The sequence below is a fragment of the Procambarus clarkii genome, chromosome 11, assembly GCF_040958095.1.
Source record: "Procambarus clarkii isolate CNS0578487 chromosome 11, FALCON_Pclarkii_2.0, whole genome shotgun sequence".
Classification (NCBI taxonomy): domain Eukaryota; kingdom Metazoa; phylum Arthropoda; class Malacostraca; order Decapoda; family Cambaridae; genus Procambarus; species Procambarus clarkii.
Window position 1 is genome coordinate 23,862,004 of NC_091160.1, and position 22,856 is coordinate 23,884,859.

The 22,856-nt window shown below is 43.8% G+C and overlaps 1 protein-coding gene across 1 annotated transcript in view; it reads left to right on the plus strand.

Moving 5' to 3' along the window:
* LOC123758527 (uncharacterized) overlaps positions 1–22,856 on the plus strand; it is a 489,534-nt gene that overhangs the window by 354,184 nt on the left and 112,494 nt on the right. The window contains exon 4 of the mRNA XM_069322956.1: positions 17,884–18,198. Within this exon, the coding sequence (XP_069179057.1) occupies positions 17,884–18,198 (315 nt within the window). The remainder of the gene's footprint in view (positions 1–17,883; positions 18,199–22,856) is intronic.

The window sequence follows — 22,856 nt, forward strand, 5'->3', positions numbered from 1 at the left end:
TTTTTCATGACACTGTCTTCAACGCTGCCCTCCGCTCTATTCCTCGCTCTTCCTCTCGGGGTCCGCGGAAGTGCGTTCCCTGGTGGAATGCGGACTGTGCTCGGGCTGTCCGCTGTAAGCGTGCAGCCTGGAAGAGGCACCGCCGTTGGCAGACAGCCGATTCTTTTCTTTTCTTTCGGAAAGCGAGTGCGGTGGCCCGTAGGGCCATCCGCACGGCTAAACGTGAATGTTGGGCATCTTATGTCTCAACAATTACGTCCGAGACCCCTCTGGCCCAGATCTGGAAGCGTATCCGCAAGATAGCGGGTAAGTTCGTTCCCGATGTTTCACCGGTCCTTCACCTCCATGATACTCTTGTGGCGGACCCGTTGCAGGTCGCTTCCGAACTGGGTTCCCACTTTTCTTCTGTTAGCTCTGGTCTTCATCTTCCCCAATCTTTCCTTCTTCGTAAACCTGTCCTTGAGTCTCGTCCTTTAGATTTCTGCACTCATCTTCAGCTTCCCTATAATGATCCCTTCTCTCTCTCTGAACTTCGTTCTGCCCTGGCCCTCTGCGGTTCTATGGCGGCGGGCTCCGATGGTATTCATTATGAGATGCTTCGCCATCTTCCACCGAGCACGTCTCAGTATTTACTGAGTCTGTATAATCGGATCTGGGAGTCGTCGTCAGTCCCTGAGGACTGGCTCGATGCCGTTGTCCTCCCTGTTTGCAAACCGGGGTCTCTGGGTACTTCCCCTAAGGACTTTCGCCCTATTGCTCTCACAAGTTGTGTCTGCAAACTCTTTGAACGTATGGGTAACGTTCGTCTGATGTGGTTCCTGGAACACCATCACCTCCTCTCCCCTTCTCAATTTGGTTTCCGCAAGTGCCGCAGCACGACAGATGTCCTGGTGAACTTGGAGGTCTATATTCGTACTGCTTTTGCTGCGAAGACCTCCGTTGTTGCCGTCCTTTTTGACCTGGAAAAGGCTTATGACACCACTTGGCGTTATCATATCCTATCTCAACTTCATTCTTTTGGCCTTCGTGGTCATCTCCCTCTCTTTCTCCGCAGCTTCCTCTCTCGTCGTTCCTTTTGGGTGCGCCTTGGTACCGCTCTCTCTCCCTCTTTTCAGCAATACGAAGGTGTGCCCCAGGGTAGTGTTCTGAGCACTACTCTTTTTCTGGTTGCCCTCCATGGTCTTCTTTCCTCTCTTCCTTCTGGTGTCTTCTCCGCTCTCTATGTCGATGATCTTACCCTTTGTTGTCAGGGTGATGATTCGCCTCTCCTTCAACGCCGGCTTCAACTTGCAATTGATGCTGTGTCGTCTTGGGCCACAGATCATGGCTTCAAGTTCTCTACTTCTAAGACTTGTGCCATGACTTTCACGTGGAAACGGGTTGTTCTTCGTCCCTCTTTGTCACTTTATGGTCTTCCCCTTGAATACAAAGATTCCGCGAAGCTTTTGGGGTTATTCCTTGACACTCGTTTGTCTTGGTCTCCCCATATCTCTTACCTCCGTGTTGAGTGCTCTAAAGCCCTTACCCTCCTTCGGGTCTTGTCCCATACTTCTTGGGGGGCAGATAGGCGCACTCTCCTTGCTTTACATTCCTCTCTCGTCCTGTCTAAGCTCGATTATGGTTGCCCTGCTTCCTCGTCTGCTTCTCCTTCTACTCTTCGCCGTCGTGATGCTTTGCACCATACTGGGTTGCGCCTCAGTTCTGGTGCCTTTCGTTCGACTCCCATCCTTAGCTTGTATGTTGACACTGGCTTCCTGTCTCTCCAGGACCGCCGTGATCGCTACTGTCTTCGCTATCTTGCGCGGTTCTTGCAACATCCTTCCTCTCGCCTCTGTCGTGCTTTAACTTTTTCCCCTCCTGCGGTTCCTGTTCCTCTTCACCACCTCCCTCTTTCTGTCCGGTTATCTCGCCTACAGGATTCTCTTTCCGTTCGTATTTCTGATGTTTCTCCTCGTTTTGTTTCTTCTTTGCCCCCGTGGAGGGTCCCTCTTCCGCAGTTTTGTACATCTTTGACCCGTATCACTAAAGCTTTTACCCCTCCTACGGTTCTGAAACGCCTTTTCCTCGAGCACTTTTCTTCTCACTCCCGCTCCGTTTCTGTCTTCACCGATGGGTCTAAGTCAGCGGACGGTGTTGGCTACTCTGTTGTTTTTCCTGATCGCACTTATATGTGTCGCTTGCCTCCGGAGACTAGCATCTTTACAGCGGAACTTTATGCTATTCTCTATGCTCTTCGTCTCCTGCTTTCTCGTTGTCAGTCTTCCTTTGTAGTTGTTGTTGACTCTCGTAGTGCCCTCATGGCTCTCGGGTCCTTTAATCTGGTTCATCCAGTAGTTGTCGAGATCCAGCATTGGCTGTTTCTCGTTCACAGTAAATTTAAGTCGGTTGAGTTTTGTTGGGTTCCCAGCCATATTGGTGTGTCTTTAAATGAGCGTGCGGATGCTGCCGCCAAGGAAGCTGTCCGCTCTTGTCCCATCTCTCGTAAAGGCATTCCGTATTCCGACTTTTACCCGGTTATCCATTCCTCAGTCCTTACCCGTTGGCAGGCTTCTTGGTTGTCTGTTACTGGTAACAAGCTACGTACTCTTAAATGTTGTGTTTCCTCGGGGCCGTCCTCCTTCCACCGTAACCGGCGGTGGGAAACAGCTCTGGCGAGGTTGCGTATTGGCCATACTCGCTTAACCCATGGTCACTTGATGGAGCGCCGCCCTGCTCCCTATTGTCCTAGTTGCATTGTCCCTCTTACGGTCGTGCATGTCCTTCTTGAATGTCCTGACTTCCAGGACGAGCGTGTGTCTTGCTTTCCGACCGCCCCTCGCGGTCACCTGTCCCTCGCTAGAATTCTTGGTGACTCGGATACTTTTGATATCGTTCGCCTTATGCGTTTTTGTTCTCGTATTGGCATCCTTGGTGATATTTAGCGCCCTCTGATTATTTTGCGTATTTGATGGTGCTACATAGCCTTCCCGGTTTGGTGCCTTCTTTTGATAATTACTTACTTCCTGTACAAGATGAGGAACTCCAACCAGAGGCTGACGAGGTGGGCATTACTACTGCAGGAATACTGGTTGGACATAAAGCACATCAGAGGGAAGAACAACGTGGTAGCGGATGCCCTGTCCCGAGTACACTAAACCGATATGACTCTTATTTTAAGGGGAGGGGTATCTGACGGTGTCCCCCTCCTTATATTTCTCCCACGCCAGCTGTAAGAGCCATATCCACTTTACCCGAACGTTCTCTACGCTCCGGTGAACAATTTGGCATATGTGGGAGCGTGAAGTGTTCTCGCGTTGTCGAGAAATTTGCAAAAGAAGAGTGTTTTGGCCAGTGGTTTAGGCCCTTTAGGACGCCAAGATGGCGCCCGACACTACGTTTTCCCGCCAAGACGTTGTGACGTCAGTGGCACCAGAATGGTCAAGAACAGTGACATGGCACAGGGAGCCAATGAGAAACGCCCCTGGCAAGTATGATGTCACAAGTGCAGGGGGGTCCAAATGGCGCGGGCCGTGGAGTCCGGGAGTTTGACACGACACATCGAGGAGGTCGGACGTGAGATAGGGGGTCCTGTCAGTCTGACAGTTTTAGTCCCAGATCCGGTGGATTTACGCGTCATCCTGTAGTCTGCAAGCATCCTGTGAGGTCTTCCTGTATTCCATGTGTTGGATCGAAGAAGGAATTGACGAGTATTGAGCAGCAAGTGCTCTAGTGACAGGTGTGTTGCAAGAAGTGAAGTCTGAGCAATGACGTCCGGGACGACTGTGCAGTTTCACCAGTTTACGTGACGACGTAGTGGCTGGGCCAATCCATCGAGAGGCAGGAGAAGAACGAAACTAGCTGGGAATCAGGACGACTGCAGCCGAGAGAAAGGACTGTAGACGTAGTTGTGAGGAGAAGTCGACGGCCAGGAGACCCACTCCTACCCTTCAAGAAGTTGTGGAGGAGCACGGGCCTGCAGAGGATAGAGCACGGTGAAGACGCGTTTTTGAGTGTTGATTGGGTTCCTGGAGAGAGCATCAGTGTGTGTGGGGGGGCGTTCCATACAACGAGTCGAGAGCTGGGACCAGGCGCTACAATTCAACTCTCAACAGAGGACAAGTCCACATCATTGAGGTGGAAGAAGGTAATTCAGTTTTCCCTCCCCATTCCCCTTTAGTCAGCTATTTAGCCAGAGTATCTTCTATGTCGTGAGCAGGGCTCACCAATGTCTATGTCATATTAAGGCACAGTTGTGCAGAGAGATGCTGTAGAGAGCTCTCGCGAAATATATTTGTGGTGTGTGAGTGCACCTGTGATTTATTGAAGAGTTTGCTGTGTCGAGGACATTTACATTCATGTGACATTAATATAAGTTTGTGTCAGAGAATATATATATATATATATATATATATATATATATATATATATATATATATATATATATATATATATATATATATATATATATATATATATATAATGTCGTACCTAATAGCCAGAAAGCACTTGTCAGCCTACTATGCAATGCCCGATTTGCCTAATAAGCCAAGTTTTCCTGAATTAATATATTTTCTCTAATTGTTTTCTTATGAAGTGATGAAGCTACCCATTTCATTATTTAAGATGTCAATTTTTTTTTATTGGAGTTTAAATTAACGTAGATATATGACCGAACCTAACTAACCCTACCTAACCTAACCTAACCTATCTTTATTGGTTAGGTTGGGTTAGGTGGAAGAAAAAGTTAGGTTAGGTTAGGTTAGGTAGGTTAGATAGTCGAAAAACAATTAATTCACGAAAACTTGGCTTATTAGGCAAATCGGGCCTTGCATAGTAGGCTGAGAAGTGAGTTCTGGCTACTAGGTACGACATATATATATATATATATATATATATATATATATATATATATATATATATATATATATATATATGAATGAAAACTCACACCCCAGAAGTGACTCGAACCCATACTCCCAGAAGCAACGCAACTGGTAACTACAGGGCGCCTTAATCCGCTTGACCATCACGGCCGTCAAAAGGAAGTGATAGCCGAGGCTATTTGAGCCACTTCCCCGACGGCAACTCGGATGGTAATCCGTCGGGGAAGTGGCTCAAATAGCCTCGGCTATCACTTCCTTTTGACGGCCGTGATGGTCAAGCGGATTAAGGCGCCCTGTAGTTACCAGTTGCGTTGCTTCTGGGAGTATGGGTTCGAGTCACTTCTGGGGTGTGAGTTTTCATTCGCATATAGTCCTGGGGACCATTCAGGCTTGTTCGCATTTGTGTTCCTCACGTGTGCCCCAAAGAATGAGGTGATTTGGTGAAATGCTATGCCCAAGATTACCATCCGAGTTGCCGTCGGGGAAGTGGCTCAAATAGCCTCGGCTATCACTTCCTTTTGACGGCCGTGATGGTCAAGCGGATTAAGGCGCCCTGTAGTTACCAGTTGCGTTGCTTCTGGGAGTATGGGTTCGAGTCACTTCTGGGGTGTGAGTTTTCATTCGCATATAGTCCTGGGGACCATTCAGGCTTGTTCGCATATATATATATATATATATATATATATATATATATATATGCGGAAAATCCACAGAGAAATATGAAATATGAAAGGAGGTGAACGTTTCGGCTTTGTTAAACCCTTTGTCAACACCAGACTGACAAAGTCAGTCTTTGAGTCAGTCTGGTGTTGACAAAGGCTTTAACAAAGCCGAAACGTTCACCTCCTTTCATATTTCTCTGTGGATTTTCCGCATAAAATGATCAGTGTTTTGTGATCGTCAATTGCATATATATATATATATATATATATATATATATATATATATATATATATATATATATATATATATATATATATATATATATATATATATATATAAATATATATATATATATATATATATATATATATATATATATATATATATATATATATATATATATATAATATGCGGAAAATCCACAGAGAAATATGAAATGAGGTGAACGTTTCGGCTTTGTTAAAGCCTTTGTCAACACCAGACTGACAGTCTGGTGTTGACAAAGGCTTTAACAAAGCCGAAACGTTCACCTCATTTCATATTTCTCTGTGGATTTTCCGCATAAAATGATCAGTGTTTTGTGATCGTCAATTGCATATATATATATATATATATATATATATATATATATATATATATATATATATATATATATATATATATATATATATATACATATATATATATATATATATATATATATATATATATATATATATATATATATATATATATAATATGCGGAAAATCCACAGAGAAATATGAAATGAGGTGAACGTTTCGGCTTTGTTAAAGCCTTTGTCAACACCAGACTGACAGTCTGGTGTTGACAAAGGCTTTAACGAAGCCGAAACGTTCACCTCATTTCATATTTCTCTGTGGATTTTCCGCATAAAATGATCAGTGTTTTGTGATCGTCAATTGCATATATATATATATATATATATATATATATATATATATATATATATATATATATATATATATATATATATATATATATATATATATGTCGTACCTAGTAGCCAGAACTCACTTCTCAGCCCACTATGCAAGGCCCGATTTGCCTAATAAGCCAAGTTTTCCTGAATTAATATATTTTCTCAAATTTTTTTCTTATGAAATGATAAAGCTACCTATTTCATTATGTATGAAGTCAATTTTTTTTTATTGGAGTTAGAATTAACGTAGATATACGACCGAACCTAACCAACCCTACCTAACCTAACCTAACCTATCTTTATAGGTTAGGTTAGGTTAGGTAGCCGAAAAAGTTAGGTTAGGTTAAGTTAGGTAGGTTAGGTAGTCGAAAAACAATTATTTCATGAAAACTTGGCCTATTAGGCAAATTGGGCCTTGCATATTAGGCTGAGAAGGGCGTTCTGGCTACTAGGTACGACATATATATATATATATATATATATATATATATATATATATATATATATATATATATATATATATATATATATATATATATATATAACTGAAAACTCACACCCCAGAAGTGACTCGAACCCATACTCCCAGAAGCAACGCAACTGGTATGTACAAGACGCCTTAATCCACTTGACCATCACGACCGGACAAAATGAGGTGATAGCCGAGGCTATTTGAACCACCCCACCGCCGGCACTCGGATAGTAATCTTGGGCATAGCATTTTACCAAATCACCTCATTCTTTGGGGCACACGTGAGGAACACAAATGCGAACAAGCCTGAATGGTCCCCAGGACAATATGCAACTGAAAACTCACACCCCAGAAGTGACTCGAACCCATACTCCCAGAAGCAACGCAACTGGTATGTACAAGACGCCTTAATCCACTTGACCATCACGACCGGACAATTTTTTCAGTTTGGTCCCCAGGACAATATGCAACTGAAAACTCACACCCCAGAAGTGACTCGAACCCATACTCCCAGAAGCAACGCAACTGGTATGTACAAGACGCCTTAATCCACTTGACCAACCACGACCGGACAAAATGAGGTGTTCCGCATTCAGGCTTGTTCGCATTTGTGTTCCTCACGTGTGCCCCAAAGAATGAGGTGATTTGGTAAAATGCTATGCCCAAGATTACTATCCGAGTGCCGGCGGTGGGGTGGTTCAAATAGCCTCGGCTATCACCTCATTTTGTCCGGTCGTGATGGTCAAGTGGATTAAGGCGTCTTGTACATACCAGTTGCGTTGCTTCTGGGAGTATGGGTTCGAGTCACTTCTGGGGTGTGAGTTTTCAGTTGCATATTGTCCTGGGGACCATTCAGGCTTGTTCGCATTTGTGTTCCTCACGTGTGCCCCAAAGAATGAGGTGATTTGGTAAAATGCTATGCCCAAGATTACTATCCGAGTGCCGGCGGTGGGGTGGTTCAAATAGCCTCGGCTATCACCTCATTTTGTCCGGTCGTGATGGTCAAGTGGATTAAGGCGTCTTGTACATACCAGTTGCGTTGCTTCTGGGAGTATGGGTTCGAGTCACTTCTGGGGTGTGAGTTTTCAGTTGCATATTGTCCTGGGGACCATTCAGGCTTGTTCGCATATATATATATATATATATATATATATATATATATATATATATATATATATATATATATATATATATATATGTCGTACCTAGTAGCCAGAACTCACTTCTCAGCCTACTATTCAAGGCCCGATTTGCCTAATAAGCCAAGTTTTCCTGAATTAATATATTTACTATAATTTTTTTCTTATGAAATGATAAAGCTACCCTTTTCACTATGTATGAGGTCAATTTTTTTTATTGGAGTTAAAATTAACGTAGATATATGACCGAACCTAACCAACCCTACCAAACCTAACCTAACCTATATATATAGGTAAGGTTAGGTTAGGTAGCCAAAAAAAGCTAGGTTAGGTTAGGTTAGGTAGGTTAGGTAGACGAAAAAACATTAATTCATGAAAACTTGTCTTATTAGGCAAATCGGGCCTTGCATAGTAGGCTGAGAAGTGAGTTCTGGCTACTAGGTACGACATATATATATATATATATATATATATATATATATATATATATATATATATATATATATATATATATATATATATATAAATGTACCATTTATTGGTGTAAGGCTGTGTACCCCGTATTGACTCATTATTACTAATATTGATGAAATGATCTATATATATATATGCTGGAGTGTTGAATAGTATTTTCATGTGTACAGTGATTTACTGTGTTTATTGCCATTGAAGTAATCTATTGTGTTTAAGGCCAGTACAGTGAGTTATTGTGTTTATTGCCATTATAGCAATTTACTGTGCTGATTGCTAGTATTGTGTTTATTGTGCATTTGAAGAAATAGGCGCTTAATGCCAGGACAACACGTACTGAGAGAGTATACAGTGAGGGGGGCATGGCAGCTGGGAATGTTCGGCGGTGGGGGAGTGTTGCCGTCGCGTTGTGTTCCTGACTTATGAAGAGAGAGTGATTTGCTGCCATGTACTTCATTGCCTTGTTGTTGATCCAGTGCTATAATACTTTAATCTTTTAAGTAAAATACAAAACCACCTTCGTGTTTGTATTATCCCTCCATTACTTGTTGCTATTGAGATTATTGAGTCCATTGAAAGAGAGAGAGTGATTGAGATATATACCTGCCTGTTACCAGTTTTAATGTGTGCTCTCTGCCACTACTACCACAATTCCACAATACCACTGACATGTTACTGGACATGGAGAACACCAGTTGGCGAACTTTCAGTTAGCAGTATAGCCCTTTGTCGGGGCGGGCATACGTTCAAGAGAGTAGATCGTGTTCCCACTCATCTTCAGGCTATAAGGCCGGCCGGAGATCGACTGGGAGACTCTCCAGGTGAACAGTGGCACCTCGAGGATGGAGTGAAGACCCGCAGGGCTACAGTAAGTAACAGCTACCACTACTAGTACTTGCTGGTGACTGGTGAGAGGGAGTGTAACCTCGACTTTGGCGATATTGCCAGGATTTATGTCCGAGATTTAGAGTAACCCCGACATTGACGACCTCGCCAGGATATCAAGTACGGTTACTTACACGAAACCCCGACAGTAATTTATATGTATATTGTACAATATCCGAAATATATAAAAGATTATTGATAGTTAAATAAGGGTATTATTTATGCAATAAGATGAATCATACCTATTCTTTCATACCTGTAATTTACTCTGAAAAACATAAAACAATCGAGTATTCAAAATAGAAGAAAAAAAAAACTTTAAACCTTTAAATTAAATGAATGGTGATAAAGATAAAGACTTGATCAATTAATAGTGCATGAACAATATTGTTCAACTTCACTCCCTAAAGTAATATATGCCCTGTTATACCAGTTATATATTTACCTTCAAGCAGTTCATGTGAATGTGCACGGACAGCACGTTGGCCTCTAATGAACTGATGTTCATCGTTGAACTCCAGCGGGGGACAGTATCAGGGGCTACGGGAAAAAACCTGGTGAGGATTAATTCCATAACTGTCCTACAAGAGCCCTTACCTAGGCTGTTGTTAGTGTGACCTGTGCTGTTTGTTAGTGGAATATGTCGGGCTCAGAACAATGTGGCGCTGCGCTATTCACATATGGGTCCCATGAGGGCGCTGATATGTGTGTGGGGGTACAGCCTTCAACCTCCTACATCTATAAAATCCATTCTGTTTGGGTGGTGTGTCCCTCCCCCACCGAGGTGTGTGTACTCGCTAGACTGTGCTTGCAGAGTCGAGTGTCAGATCCTAAGCCCCACTTGTCAACCATCATTATCTTATGGCAGTGACCCTTTTTTCCCCCACTCGGTTTTTCTTGTATTTTAAAGGTGTATATCAAACTGGCTTCGACAACTTCATCGAATCCGTTCCACTTGACTCTTATTCTGACAAGTATCTAGTTCCCTTCTATGACCTTTTGCTCTACTGTTCCTTCATTAAAACCTTGATTAGATGTGTTCTTTATCAGTCGCTCTTAGTAACTTGTACGTCGTTACCATGTCTACCCGATTTTTTCTTTTCCTCCAGTGTCATTAGGTCCAGTTCCTTTTTTCACAGCTCAGTCATTTTACCTCAGGAATGAGCCTTCTTGCATGTTTTTGGAACTTTCATAGTTTTGTTTCTTTTGGAAAAGGGTTCCACGTCCGTGCAGCATACTCAGTCTCGCAACAGATATTTTCAGCATTCAGGTGTTTTTGTTCAAGTTCCTGAAGTATAACAGGACGTTTGCTTGTATGGGTCAAATAGCTCTCATTATTCTGATGGTACGCCCCTGGTGTTGGTGTGTGACCATTAGGTAGCTATTGAAGTCCATCATACTTCCTCTTTATCCTCATCGAGAATATCATGGGAGATAGAACTAGGAGCTGTCTTGCCTTCTGCTACTCGCCTTCATGGAAAACTAGGTTTTCCCTTCCCCTATTCTCTTCCTCTTTGCATCAGCCTTCATAATATCTCCATAATCAAATAGCAATGGCGGCTTGGCCCCCATTGGCATTTTGGGTTTAATGTTCTCCAAAAGTCCATCTGGCTTTGTGTGAAGACTATAGATACAATCTTGCTGGTTGGTGTCCGCCTCTCCTCCGCGCTTCCACCCTGACATGTTGTGACTGCAGCTTTTACTAGTTTTGCCTTTCATGTTTCTTCCTGCCCCCTACCCCTCCCAAGTTCTTTTCGGACGCAAAAATTCCAAGTCTATTTGCCCATGGTTGAAATCTCCTATTATAAGGAGCTTTGCTCTGAATATGACGGAAAATTGGACTACAATTAGTGCGATATTTATGCAAGTTCTGTTTGAATTCTTGTGTTCTTGTCTGGGATCTTATGATTCTCGGTGGGGGAGGCTGGGAGAGGGTTGCAAATCACAGCAGCAACAACGTTTTCCTTCCACCAAAGTAATTCCTGCAACATAGTCCATATTATTGGTTTCTCCTCAAAACTTATCTCTTCAAACCCAGTGACACTTGTCCTTTGTATGTGAACTCGCCTAGTTGTACTTGCGAGGGTTGAGCTTCTGCTCTTTTGTCACACTTCTTAACTGTCAATCAACCGGTGTACAGGTTCCTGGGCCTACTGGGCTCTATCATATCTAAACTTGAAACTGTGTATAGAGTCAGCCTCCATCACATCATTGCCTAATGCATTCAATTTACTGTGTGTGTGTGTGTGTGTGTACTTACCTATTTGTACTCACCTATTTGTGCTTGCGGGGGTTGTGCTTTGGCTCTTTGGTCCCGCCTCTCAACTGTCAATCAACTGGTGTACAGGTTCCTAGGCCTACTGGGCTCTATCATATCTAAACTTGAAACTGTGTATAGAGTCAGCCTCCACCACATCATTGCCTAATGCATTCAATTTACTGTGTGTGTGTGTGTGTGTACTTACCTATTTGTACTCACCTATTTGTGCTTGCGGGGGTTGTGCTTTGGCTCTTTGGTCCCGCCTCTCAACTGTCAATCAACTGGTGTACAGGTTTCTGAGCCTACTGGGCTCTATCATATCTACATTTAAAATTGTGTATGGAGTCAGCCTCTACCACGTCACTGCCTAATGCATTCTATCCGTTAACTACTCTGACACTGAAAAAGTTCCTTCTTACGTCCCTGTGGATTATGTGGGTACTCAGTTTCCTCCTGTGTCCCCTTGTTCGCGTCCCTCCAGTGTTGAATAATTTATCCTTGTTTACCCAGTCGATTCTCCTGACGATTTTGTAGGTTGTGATCATATCCCCCCTTACTCTTCTGTCTTCCAGTGTCGTAAGGTGCATTTCCCGCAGCCTTTCCTCATAACTCATGCCTCTTAATTCTGGGACTAGTCTAGTAGCATACCTAAGGACTTTTTCCAGCTTCGTCTTGTGCTTGACAAGGTACGGGCTCCATGCTGGGGCCGCATACTCCAGGATTGGTCTTACATATGTGGTGTACAATATTCTGAATGATTCCTTACACAGGTTCCTGAACGCTGTTCTGATGTTAGCCAGCCTCACATATGCCGCAGACGTTATTCTTTTTATGTGGGCTTCAGGAGACAGGTTTGGGGTGATATCAACTCCTAGATCTTTCTCTCTGTCTGTTTCATTAAGTACTTCATCTCCTATTCTGTATCCTGTGTCTGGCCTCCTGTTTCCACTGCCTAGTTTCATTACTTTGCATTTACTCGGGTTGAACTTCAACAGCCGTTTGTTGGACCATTCACTCAGTTTGTCTTGATCATCTTGTAGCCTCCTACTATCATCCTCTGTTTCAATCCTCCTCATAATTTTTGCATCATCGGCAAACATTGAGAGAAACGAATCTATACCCTCTGGGAGATCATTTACATATACCAGAAACAGTATAGGTCCAAGGACTGACCCCTGCGGGACTCCACTTGTGACGTCTCGCCAATCTGAAACCTCACCCCTCACACAGACTCGTTGTCTCCTGTTGTTTAGGTACTCTTCTATCCAATGGAGTACCTTCCCTTTCACTACAGCCTGCATCTTCAGCTTTTTCACTAGCCTCGTGTGTGGCACTGTATCAAAGGCTTTCTGACAATATAAAAATATGTAGTCTGCCCACCATTCTCTTTCTTGCCTTATTTTTGTTGTCTGGTCGCAGAATTCAAGTAACCCTGTGAGGCAGAACCTGCCATCCCTGAACCCATGTTGATGCTGTGTTACAAAGTTCCTTCGCTCCAGATGCTCCACTAGTTTTCTTCGCACAATCTTCTCCATCAGCTTGCATGGTATGCAGGTTAGGGACACTGGCTTGTAGTGCAGTGCCTCCTGCCTATCCCCTTTCTTGTATATCGGGACCACGTTAGCTGCTTTCCAAATATTTGGCAGTTCCCCTGTTGCCAGTGATTTGTTATACACTATGGATAGTGGTAGGCTCAGTTCTCTTGCTCCTTCCTTTAGAACCCAAGGGGAGATTCCATCTGGGCCTACAGCCTTTGTCACATTCAACTCTAGTAAACACTTCCTTACATCCCCGCTGGTAATCTCAAACTCTTCCTGTGGTTCCTGGTTAGCTATTCCCTCTCTTATCTCTGGAATTTCTCCTTGCTCTAAGGTGAAGACCTCCTGGAATTTCTTATTCAGTTCCTCACACACTTCCTTGTCGTTTGTAGTGAATCCTTCTGCCCCTATCCTTAATTTCATAACCTGTTCCTTTACTGTTGTTTTTCTCCTGATGTGGCTATGCAGCAATTTAGGCTGAGTCTTTGCCTTGCTTGCGATGTCATTTTCGTATTGTCTTTCTGCCTCTCTTCTCATCCTGACATATTCATTCTTGGCATTCTGGTATCTTTCTCTGCTCTCCAGTGTCCTGTTATTCCTATAGTTTCTCCATGCCCTTTTACTTTGCTGCTTAGCTAGCCTACATCTCTGATTAAACCATGGGTTTCTCATCTTCATTTCTCTGTTTTCCTTTTGGACTGGGACAAACTTGTTTGCTGCGTCCTTGCACTTCTTCGTGATGTAGTCCATCATATCTTGGGCCGTCTTTTCCCTGAGCTATGTTTCCCATGCTATATCTGTTAGGAATTTTCTTATCCCCTCATAGTTTCCCTTTCGGTATGCTAACCTCTTGGTTTCGGTATCCCTCCACGAGTTCAATAACTCTTCTTCAATCAGGTACTCAAACACCAGTACACTGTGGTCGCTCATTCCTACTGGGTACTCGAAACCTATTTCTCTTATGTCGGAGTCGTTCAGAGTGAAAACAAGGTCAAGTCTCGGTGGTTCGTCATTGCCTCTCATCCTTGTGGGTTCTCTGACATGCTGGGTTAAAAAGTTTCTAGTCATCACCTCCAATAGTTTGGCTCTCCACGTATCCTCGCCTCCATGCGGTTCCTTGTTTCCATGTTCCATGTGTGCGTGTGTGTACTCACCTAATAGAGTACATGTGTGTGTGTGTGTGTGTGTGTGTGTGTGTGTGTGTGTGTGTGTGTGTGTGTGTGTACTCACCTAGTTGTGTTTGCGGGGTTTGAGCTCTGGCTCTTTGGTCCCGCCTCTCAACCGTCAATCAACAGGTGTACAGATTCCTGAGCCTATTGGGCTCTATCATATCTACACTTGAAACTGTGCATGGAGTCAGCCTCCACCACATCACTTCCTAATGCATTCCATTTGTCAACCACTCTGACACTAAAATAGTTCTTTCTGATATCTCTGTGGCTGATTTGGGCGCTCAGTTTCCACCTGTGTCCACTTGTGCGTGTGCACTTTGTGTTAAATAGCCTGTCTTTATCTACCCTATCAATTCCCTTGAGAATCTTGAATGTAGTGATCATGTCCTCCCTAACTCTTCTGTCTTCCAGCGAAGTGAGGTTCAATTCCCGCAGTCTCTCCTCGTAGCTCATACCTCTCAGCTCGGGTACTAGTCTGGTGGCAAATCTTTGAACCTTTTCCAGTTTAGTCTTATCCTTGACTAGATATGGACACCATGCTGGGGCTGCATACTCCAGAATTGGCCTGACATATGTGGTATACAAAGTTCTGAATGAGTTCTTTACACAAATTTCTGAATGCTGTTCGTATGTTGGCCAGCCTGGCATATGCCGCTGATGTTATCCTCTTGATATGTGCTGCAAGAGACAGGTCTGGCGTCATATCAACACCCAGGTCATTCTCTCTCTCTGACTCCTGAAGGATTTCCTCTCCCAGATGATACCTTGTATTTAGCCTCCTGCTCCCTACACCTATCTTCATTACATTACATTTGGTTGGGTTGAACTCTAACAACCACTTGTTCGACCATTTCTTCAGTTTGTCTATGTCTTCTTGAAGCCTCAAACACTCCTCTTCTGTCTTAATCCTTCTCATAATTTTGGCATCATCCGCGAACATTGAGAGAAATGAATCTATACCCTCCGGGAGATCATTTACATATATCAGAAACAAGATAGGACCGAGTACAGAGCCCTGTGGGACTCCACTGGTGACTTCACGCCAATCAGAGGTCTCACCCCTCACCGTAACTCTCTGCTTCCTATTGCTTAGGTACTCCCTTATCCACTGGAGCACCTTACCAGCTACACCTGCCTGTCTCTCCAGCTTATGTACCAGCCTCTTATGCGGTACTGTGTCAAAGGCTTTCCGACAATCCAAGAAAATGCAGTCCGCCCAGCCCTCTCTTTCTTGCTTAATCTGTGTCACCTGGTCATAGAATTCTATTAAGCCGGTCAGGCAAGATTTACCCTCCCTGAACCCATGTTGACGATTTGTCACGAAGTCCCTTCTCTCCTGATGTGCTACCAGGTTTTTTCTCACGATCTTCTCCATCACCTTGCATGGTATACAAGTCAAGGATACTGGCCTGTAGTTCAGTGCCTCTTGCCTGTCGCCCTTTTTGTATATTGGGACCACATTCGCCGTCTTCCATATTTCTGGTAGGTCTCCCGTCTCCAGTGACCTACTATACACTATGGAGAGTGGCAAGCAAAGTGCCTCTGCACACTCTTTCAGTACCCATGGCGAGATCCCATCTGGACCAACAGCCTTTCTAACATCCAGAACCAGCAGGTGTCTCTTGACCTCCTCTCTCGTAATTTCAAACTCTTCCAAGGCCGCCTGGTTTACGTCCCTTTCTCCTAGCACAGTGACCTCACCTTGTTCTGTTGTGAAGACCTCTTGGAATCTCTTGTTGAGTTCATCACACACCTCTTTGTCATTCTCTGTATACCTGTCCTCGCCTGTTCTAAGTTTCACTACCTGTTCTTTCACTGTTGTTTTCCTTCTGATGTGACTGTGGAGTAGCTTTGGTTCAGTCTTGGCTTTGTTTGCTATATCATTTTCATAACTTTTCTCTGCTTCTCTTCTCACCCTGACATACTCATTCCTGGTTCTCTGGTATCTCCCTCTGCTTTCTGGTGTTCTGTTATTCCGGAAGTTCCTCCACGCCCTTTTGTTCAGTTTCTTTGCTTCCATACATGCCCTATTATACCATGGATTCTTCTTTTGTTTCTCGGATTTTTCCTTTTGGGCCGGGATGTATCTGCTTACTGCCTCCTGACACTTTTGGGTGACATAGTCCAACATATCTTGTACAGACTTAGCTCTGACGACTGTGTCCCAAGGTATTTCCCTTAGGAAGCTTCTCATCTCCTCATAATTTCCCTTTTGGTATGCCAGCCTTTTGCTTCCTAGTCCTTTTTCGGGGGGGATAATTCCGAGCTCTACCAGGTACTCAAAGTTCAATACACTGTGATCACTCATTCCCAAGGGTGCTTCCATCTTGACTTCCCTTATATCCCACTCATTTAGGGTAAATATCAGATCAAGCATTGCTGGTTCATCCTCTCCTCTCATTCTTGTTGGATCCCTGATGTGCTGGCTTAGAAAGTTTCTTGTTGCCACGTCCAGCAGCTTAGCTCTCCATGTTTCTGGTCCTCAATGCTGATCTCTGTTCTCCCAATCTATCTTCCCATGGTTGAAGTCTCCCATGATTAGAAGTCCAGATCCATTCCTGCTAGCAACAGAAGCTGCTCTCTCTATTATGTTAATGGTGGCCATATTGTTTCTATCATATTCCTGTCTGGGTCTTCTGTCATTTGGTGGTGGATTATATATGACTACGACTATAATTTTTTGCCCTCCAGTTTTTATTGTTCCTATTATGTAGTCACTGAAACCTTCACATCCCTGAACAACCAACTCCTCAAAATCCCAGCCTTTTCTTACCAGCAGAGCTACACCACCCCCACCTCTTCCTTCTCTCTCTTTCCTCATAACATAATAGTCCTGTGGGAACACTGCATTTGTTATTGTTTTCGTCAGCTTTGTTTCTGTGAGAGCTATTATGTCTGGGTTTTCCTCTAGTACCCATTCTCCAAGTTTATTTGCCTTATTTGTAATACCATCTATGTTAGTCTACATAGCCTTGAGGCTCACTTTCTTCTGTCCCTTCTCAAATCTCCTCCTTGGTGAATGTTCTGCTGGTGGAGGAAGGTGTGCCATGGGTGTGAGGATTTGTGAGGTGGATGCCAGGGTTGCAGAGGATACTGGGATGAGGGGTGGGGGGTCAAGTGAAGGGGGAAGGACAGGGAGGGTATGGGGTGAACGGGGCAATAGGACAGGAAGGAAAGGGGGGTTTTCTATGCAGAGGAGGGTGGTGGGGTTGCCCTCCCCGCTCGTGTTTCTGGGTAGCTGGTTGTGGGTTCCCCCCTCGCCTCTGGGGGTGATGTGTTGGGAGCTGTGGTTTCCTGGTTTTCCCCTCTCGCCCAGCGCTTTTTCCTTGCTTCTGCCGCCAAGGCCCTCTCCTCCCTGTGTGTGTGTGTGTGTGTGTGTGTGTGTGTGTGTGTGTGTGTGTGTGTGTGTGTGTGTGTGTGTGTGCGCGCGCGCGTTCTTCACTACCTCTCGCCTCATGAGTGTATTATTCCCCTCTTTAGTGCCTCCCCGACGCCTGTTGGTCTACATTGATCAGGACGCTGAAGTTCGCGGAGTAGTGGGGCCCTTCCTGGAGGGGGAGACGGTCACCCTCAACTGTCGGGCGGAGGGCGGGTCGCCGCCCCCGAGCGTCACCTGGTGGGAGGGCGCCGTTCTCCTGGACATGACCTCGGAGGAGGAGACGTCCGAGCAGGTGACCAACACCCTGGTGGTGACCTCGCTAACGAGACGTGACCTCCACCGGCCGCTGACGTGTCAGGCCAGCAACACCAACCTCACCAGGCCGCTTCAGACCACCGTCACCATCAACATGAGCTGTGAGTCACCTGGTCTCTCTTCTCACCTTCCTTTCAGGGACGGAATGAAGCTTTGTCGTCGAGGCTACTTGCACCGGTCGGTAGAGCGTTGACCGATGCTTCATGCAACAGGGTCGGCGTTCGATGCCCGATTGTCCAAGCGGTTAGACATGGTTCCTTCACTCCGTTCGTCCTATCCCAGGTCCTGTCCTGTCCTCTACCCCCTACCCCCCTATCCATGTGTTATAAAATGTCATCCTTTTATAATTATCGGCCTTGAAGAGATCCGTGATGAAACAACTCGCCCTGAAGCTTGATTGAATGTAACTTGATTGGGAAGTTCCGAATCTAACTTAACAAGTTATAAGTCACTGTCATTGTTTTTTTTCTGATATATAAATAGCCGAAGCAATTTGGAGGGATAAAGTCATCCGTGTTTACATATTCTGAGCGGTCGAGCCGCTTGGGCAGTACTTGGGCTTACCTAAAAGGACACAAATCCCTCATACAGAGGCCTTGCCGCAGGGATGCCTACAGTTCTCTACACAAGCGGAATGTAAACATGTTCTCTGACTCCAGGTAAAGTAGCAAGGGGGGGGGGGAGGGATATGAATGGATCAGATTGCGGAAAGTTTAGGAATTACCTTCCATTATATTACCAGAGTTACCGTATAGAAATTATTACCGTTAGGAATTACCGTTTTTTTTGCCCAAGAAGAGTGTGGAGCATTGGGGAAGGTCGGTGGGGGGGGGGGGCAGGAGCACGAATTACGAATGGGGGAGTGAAAGGTACGAACGACGCCTTGTACAGGACAAGTCAATAAATGCCTACAGACATTAAGAAGGCAATAGAGGTCTATCCATCCCCCAATGTTGAAGGTAATAGAGGTCTATCCATCCCCCAATGTGAAAGCAATAGAGGTCTATCCATCCCCCAATGTTGAAGGCAATAGAGGTCTATTCATCACCCAATGTTGAAGGCAATAGAAATCTATCCATCCCCCAATGTTAGAGGCAATAGAGGTCTATCCATCCCCCAATGTGAAGGCAATAGAGGTCTATCCATCCCATAATGTTGAAGGCAATACAGGTATATCCACCCCCCAATGTTGCAGGCAATAGAGGTCAATTCATCCCCCAATGTTGAAGGCAATAGAGGTCTATCCATCCCCAATGTTGAAGGCAATAGAAATCTATCCATCCCCCAATGTTAGAGGCAATAGCGGTTTATCCATCCCCCAATGTGAAGGCAATAAAGGTCTATCCACCCCCAATGTTGAAGGCAATAGAGGCCCATCCATCCCCCAATGTTGAAGGCAATAGAGGTCTATCCATCCCCCCCCCCAATGTTGAATTCAACAGATGTCTATCCATCACCCAATGTTAAAGGCAATAGAGGTCTATCCATCACCCAATGTTGAAGGAAAAAGACGTCTATCCTTCGCCCAAATTTTGAAAGGAATAGAGGTCTATCCATCACCGAAGGTTGAAGGCAATAGAGGTCTATCAATCACTTAGTGTTGAAGGCTATAGAGGTCTATCTATCCCCAAATGCTAAAGGCAATAGAGGTCTATCCATCACCCAAGGCAATAGAGGTTTATCCATCCCACTATGTTGAAGGCAATAGAGGTCTATCCATCACCCAATGTTAAAGGAAATAAAGGTCTATCCATCTCCAAATGTTGAAGGCAATAGAGGTCTACCCATCCCCCAATGTTGAAGGCAATAGAGGTCTATCCATCAACCAATTTTGAAGGAAATAGAGGTCTATCCATTGCACAATGTTAAAGGCAATAGAGGTCTATCCATCGCCCAGTGCGGAAGGCAATAGAGGTCTATCCATCACCAAATGTTGAAAGCAATAGAGGTCTATCCATCTTGCCCTGAGGACAGAGTTGGACTCTCTGCGGGAGGAGGTGCGTCAGCTTAAAAAACAACGAGAAGTAACGAAGGAGGAGACCAGCAGTAAAGGGACCTCGTCTTGGAGAGTTGCGAAAGACAGGGGCCTTAAGAAGACTTTGATAAAGCCGCCTTCAAACGCCATAGCAACTTCAAATTCATTTGACGTTTTGGAGGACGAGTGCTGTGGAGAGACTGTGGATCGCGCAAAAGGGAAAGCAACGAAGAGAAAGGAAGCGCAGGCCCCTCAGAAAGTAAAGGAAGTACCTAAGCAAACATTAGTTGTGGGAGATTCCCAGATAAGGTATTTGGATAGAACGTTTTGTGCTAGAGATAGGGGGAACAGGTTAAGGGTTTGCTATCCCGGAGCTGGCATTGGTGATATTATAAACAACATGAATGATATTATGGCTGGTAATGGGAACAATCCCATTATTTGCATTAGCGTGGGAGGAAATGATGTTGGTCGAGTCAGGAGTGAGGAACTGATTCAGAGGTATAAAACAGCCATAGAGTTAGTTAGGAGCAAGGGAGGAATCCCGATCATATGTGGCATTCTTCCAAGAAAGGGAGTGGGAAATAAATGGATATCGAGGGCACTTGGTGTCAATTGCCGGCTGGAAAGATATTGCAAATCAAATGCAATATCTTTCATAGACAACTGGGAACACTTCTATGGAAGAAATGAAATGTATGCTCGTGATGGGGTGCATCTATCGAGAGCTGGGGTTGTTGCTGTTGCGAACTCGCTAGAAGCAGTGGTTAGAGGTGTTTGTTTGGGTTTAAACTGTTAGTAGATAGAGGTATGGGAATTGATTTGGAGGAAGGAGGTAATAAAAGTATGTGTTTGTGGGAGAAAGGAATTGGCAAAACGATCAGGGAAAGAGAAGGTCCGCAAAATAACAATTCACTTAGGGTATATTACACTAACAGTAGAAGTCTAAGAAATAAAATTAACGAATTAAATGCTCTTGTCTGCACAGAAAAAATAGATATTATTGCACTTACCGAAACGTGGATGAATGTAGAAAATAGAGAACTATTAGCTGAATATCAAATATATGGATTTAAACTATTTTACACAGATAGATATATTAGACGAGGAGGTGGAGTAACCATATATGTTAGGGACAATTTGAAATGTAGTCTCAAAGAGGGAATCAAAACAGAGCCACACACAGAAACTATTTGGATTGAATTAAACGAAAAAGCTAATAATATTATAATAGGAGTAATATATAGGCCACCAAATTTAGACAGAATGGAAGCAAAGCATCTATGGGATGAAATATCTAGAGCATCTAGATCTAACAGTATTTATGTCATGGGTGACTTTAATTTTAGCGGAATAAACTGGTTGAACAAAACAGGGAATAGTGAAGCAGAAGATTTTCTAGAATTAATTGACGATTGCTTTCTTACGCAACACATTAAGGAACCAACACGGGAAAATAATATTTTAGATTTAGTGTTAACTAACAGGGAAACGCAAATTAATGACATCGAAATAGGGAGTGAGCTAGGGAGCAGTGATCACAAAGAAATCAGATTTAGCATAGAATGGAATAGACCAGTAGGAGAAAATTCTGTTAAAGTGCCAGATTTTCGAAAAGCTGATTTTAATAGCCTAAGAAATTTTTTGGGTCAAATTGATTGGAAAGGCTTGGGTATGGGGTGTGGGCCGGTCTTGGAGCGAGACATGAACCCAGCGATAGGTGACTTAAATGGGGATTTCGATGTGGATTCAATATATAACTTATTTAAGAATATTCTAAACAAAGCACAGGAACGTAGTATACCATACAAATTGAATAGATCGTATACTAATGACCCAAAGTGGATAACAAAGAATTCGAAGAACCTTATAGGTAAAAAGAGAGCTTGGTACAAAAGGATTAAAAATGGGGAGGTCACTTTAGAACAGGAATTCGTACAACTGGTTAGAAATGTTAAAAAAGAGATAAGGAAAGCAAAAAGAAACTATGAAGTTCGCATAGCAGGGCAAGCAAAGACAAATCCTAAAGGTTTTTTTCAGTTATATCGTACTAAGACTAGGGAAAGAATAGGTCCATTAAAAACTGAGACAGGTCAAATAACAGATAGTGATGAAGAGATGAGTAGTATTTTTAATAAATATTTTGTATCTGTATTTACTAAAGAGGAACTTAACAATATGCCTTCAGCCGAACAAGTCTATGTGGGTGGGGACGAGGACAGGTTGACGAGTTTAGCAGTTACCAGGGAGGATGTTCTTAAACAAATAGTAAAACTCAAACCAAACAAATCCCCAGGGCCGGATGAAGTGTTTGCTAGGGTGCTTAGAGAATGCAAAGAGGAGCTTTGTGACCCACTGTCAACCATATTTAATAAATCAATAGAGTCAGGCAGAGTGCCAGAGTTTTGGAAAGTTGCTAATGTGATACCAGTTTTTAAGAAAGGAGATAGATCACTTGCGTCTATCGACCAATTAGCCTAACGTCTATTGTGGGAAAGTTACTCGAATCTATAATAGCAAATAAAATTCGTCTTCATCTTGAAAAACATAAATTAATAATTGAGTCGCAACATGGTTTTAAGAACATAAGAACATAAGAACAAAGGTAACTGCAGAAGGCCTATTGGCCCATACGAGGCAGCTCCTATTCTATAACCACCCAATCCCACTCATATACTTGTCCAACCCGTGCTTGAAACAATCGAGGGACCCCACCTCCACAATGTTACGCGGCAATTGGTTCCACAAATCAACAACCCTGTTACTGAACCAGTATTTACCCAA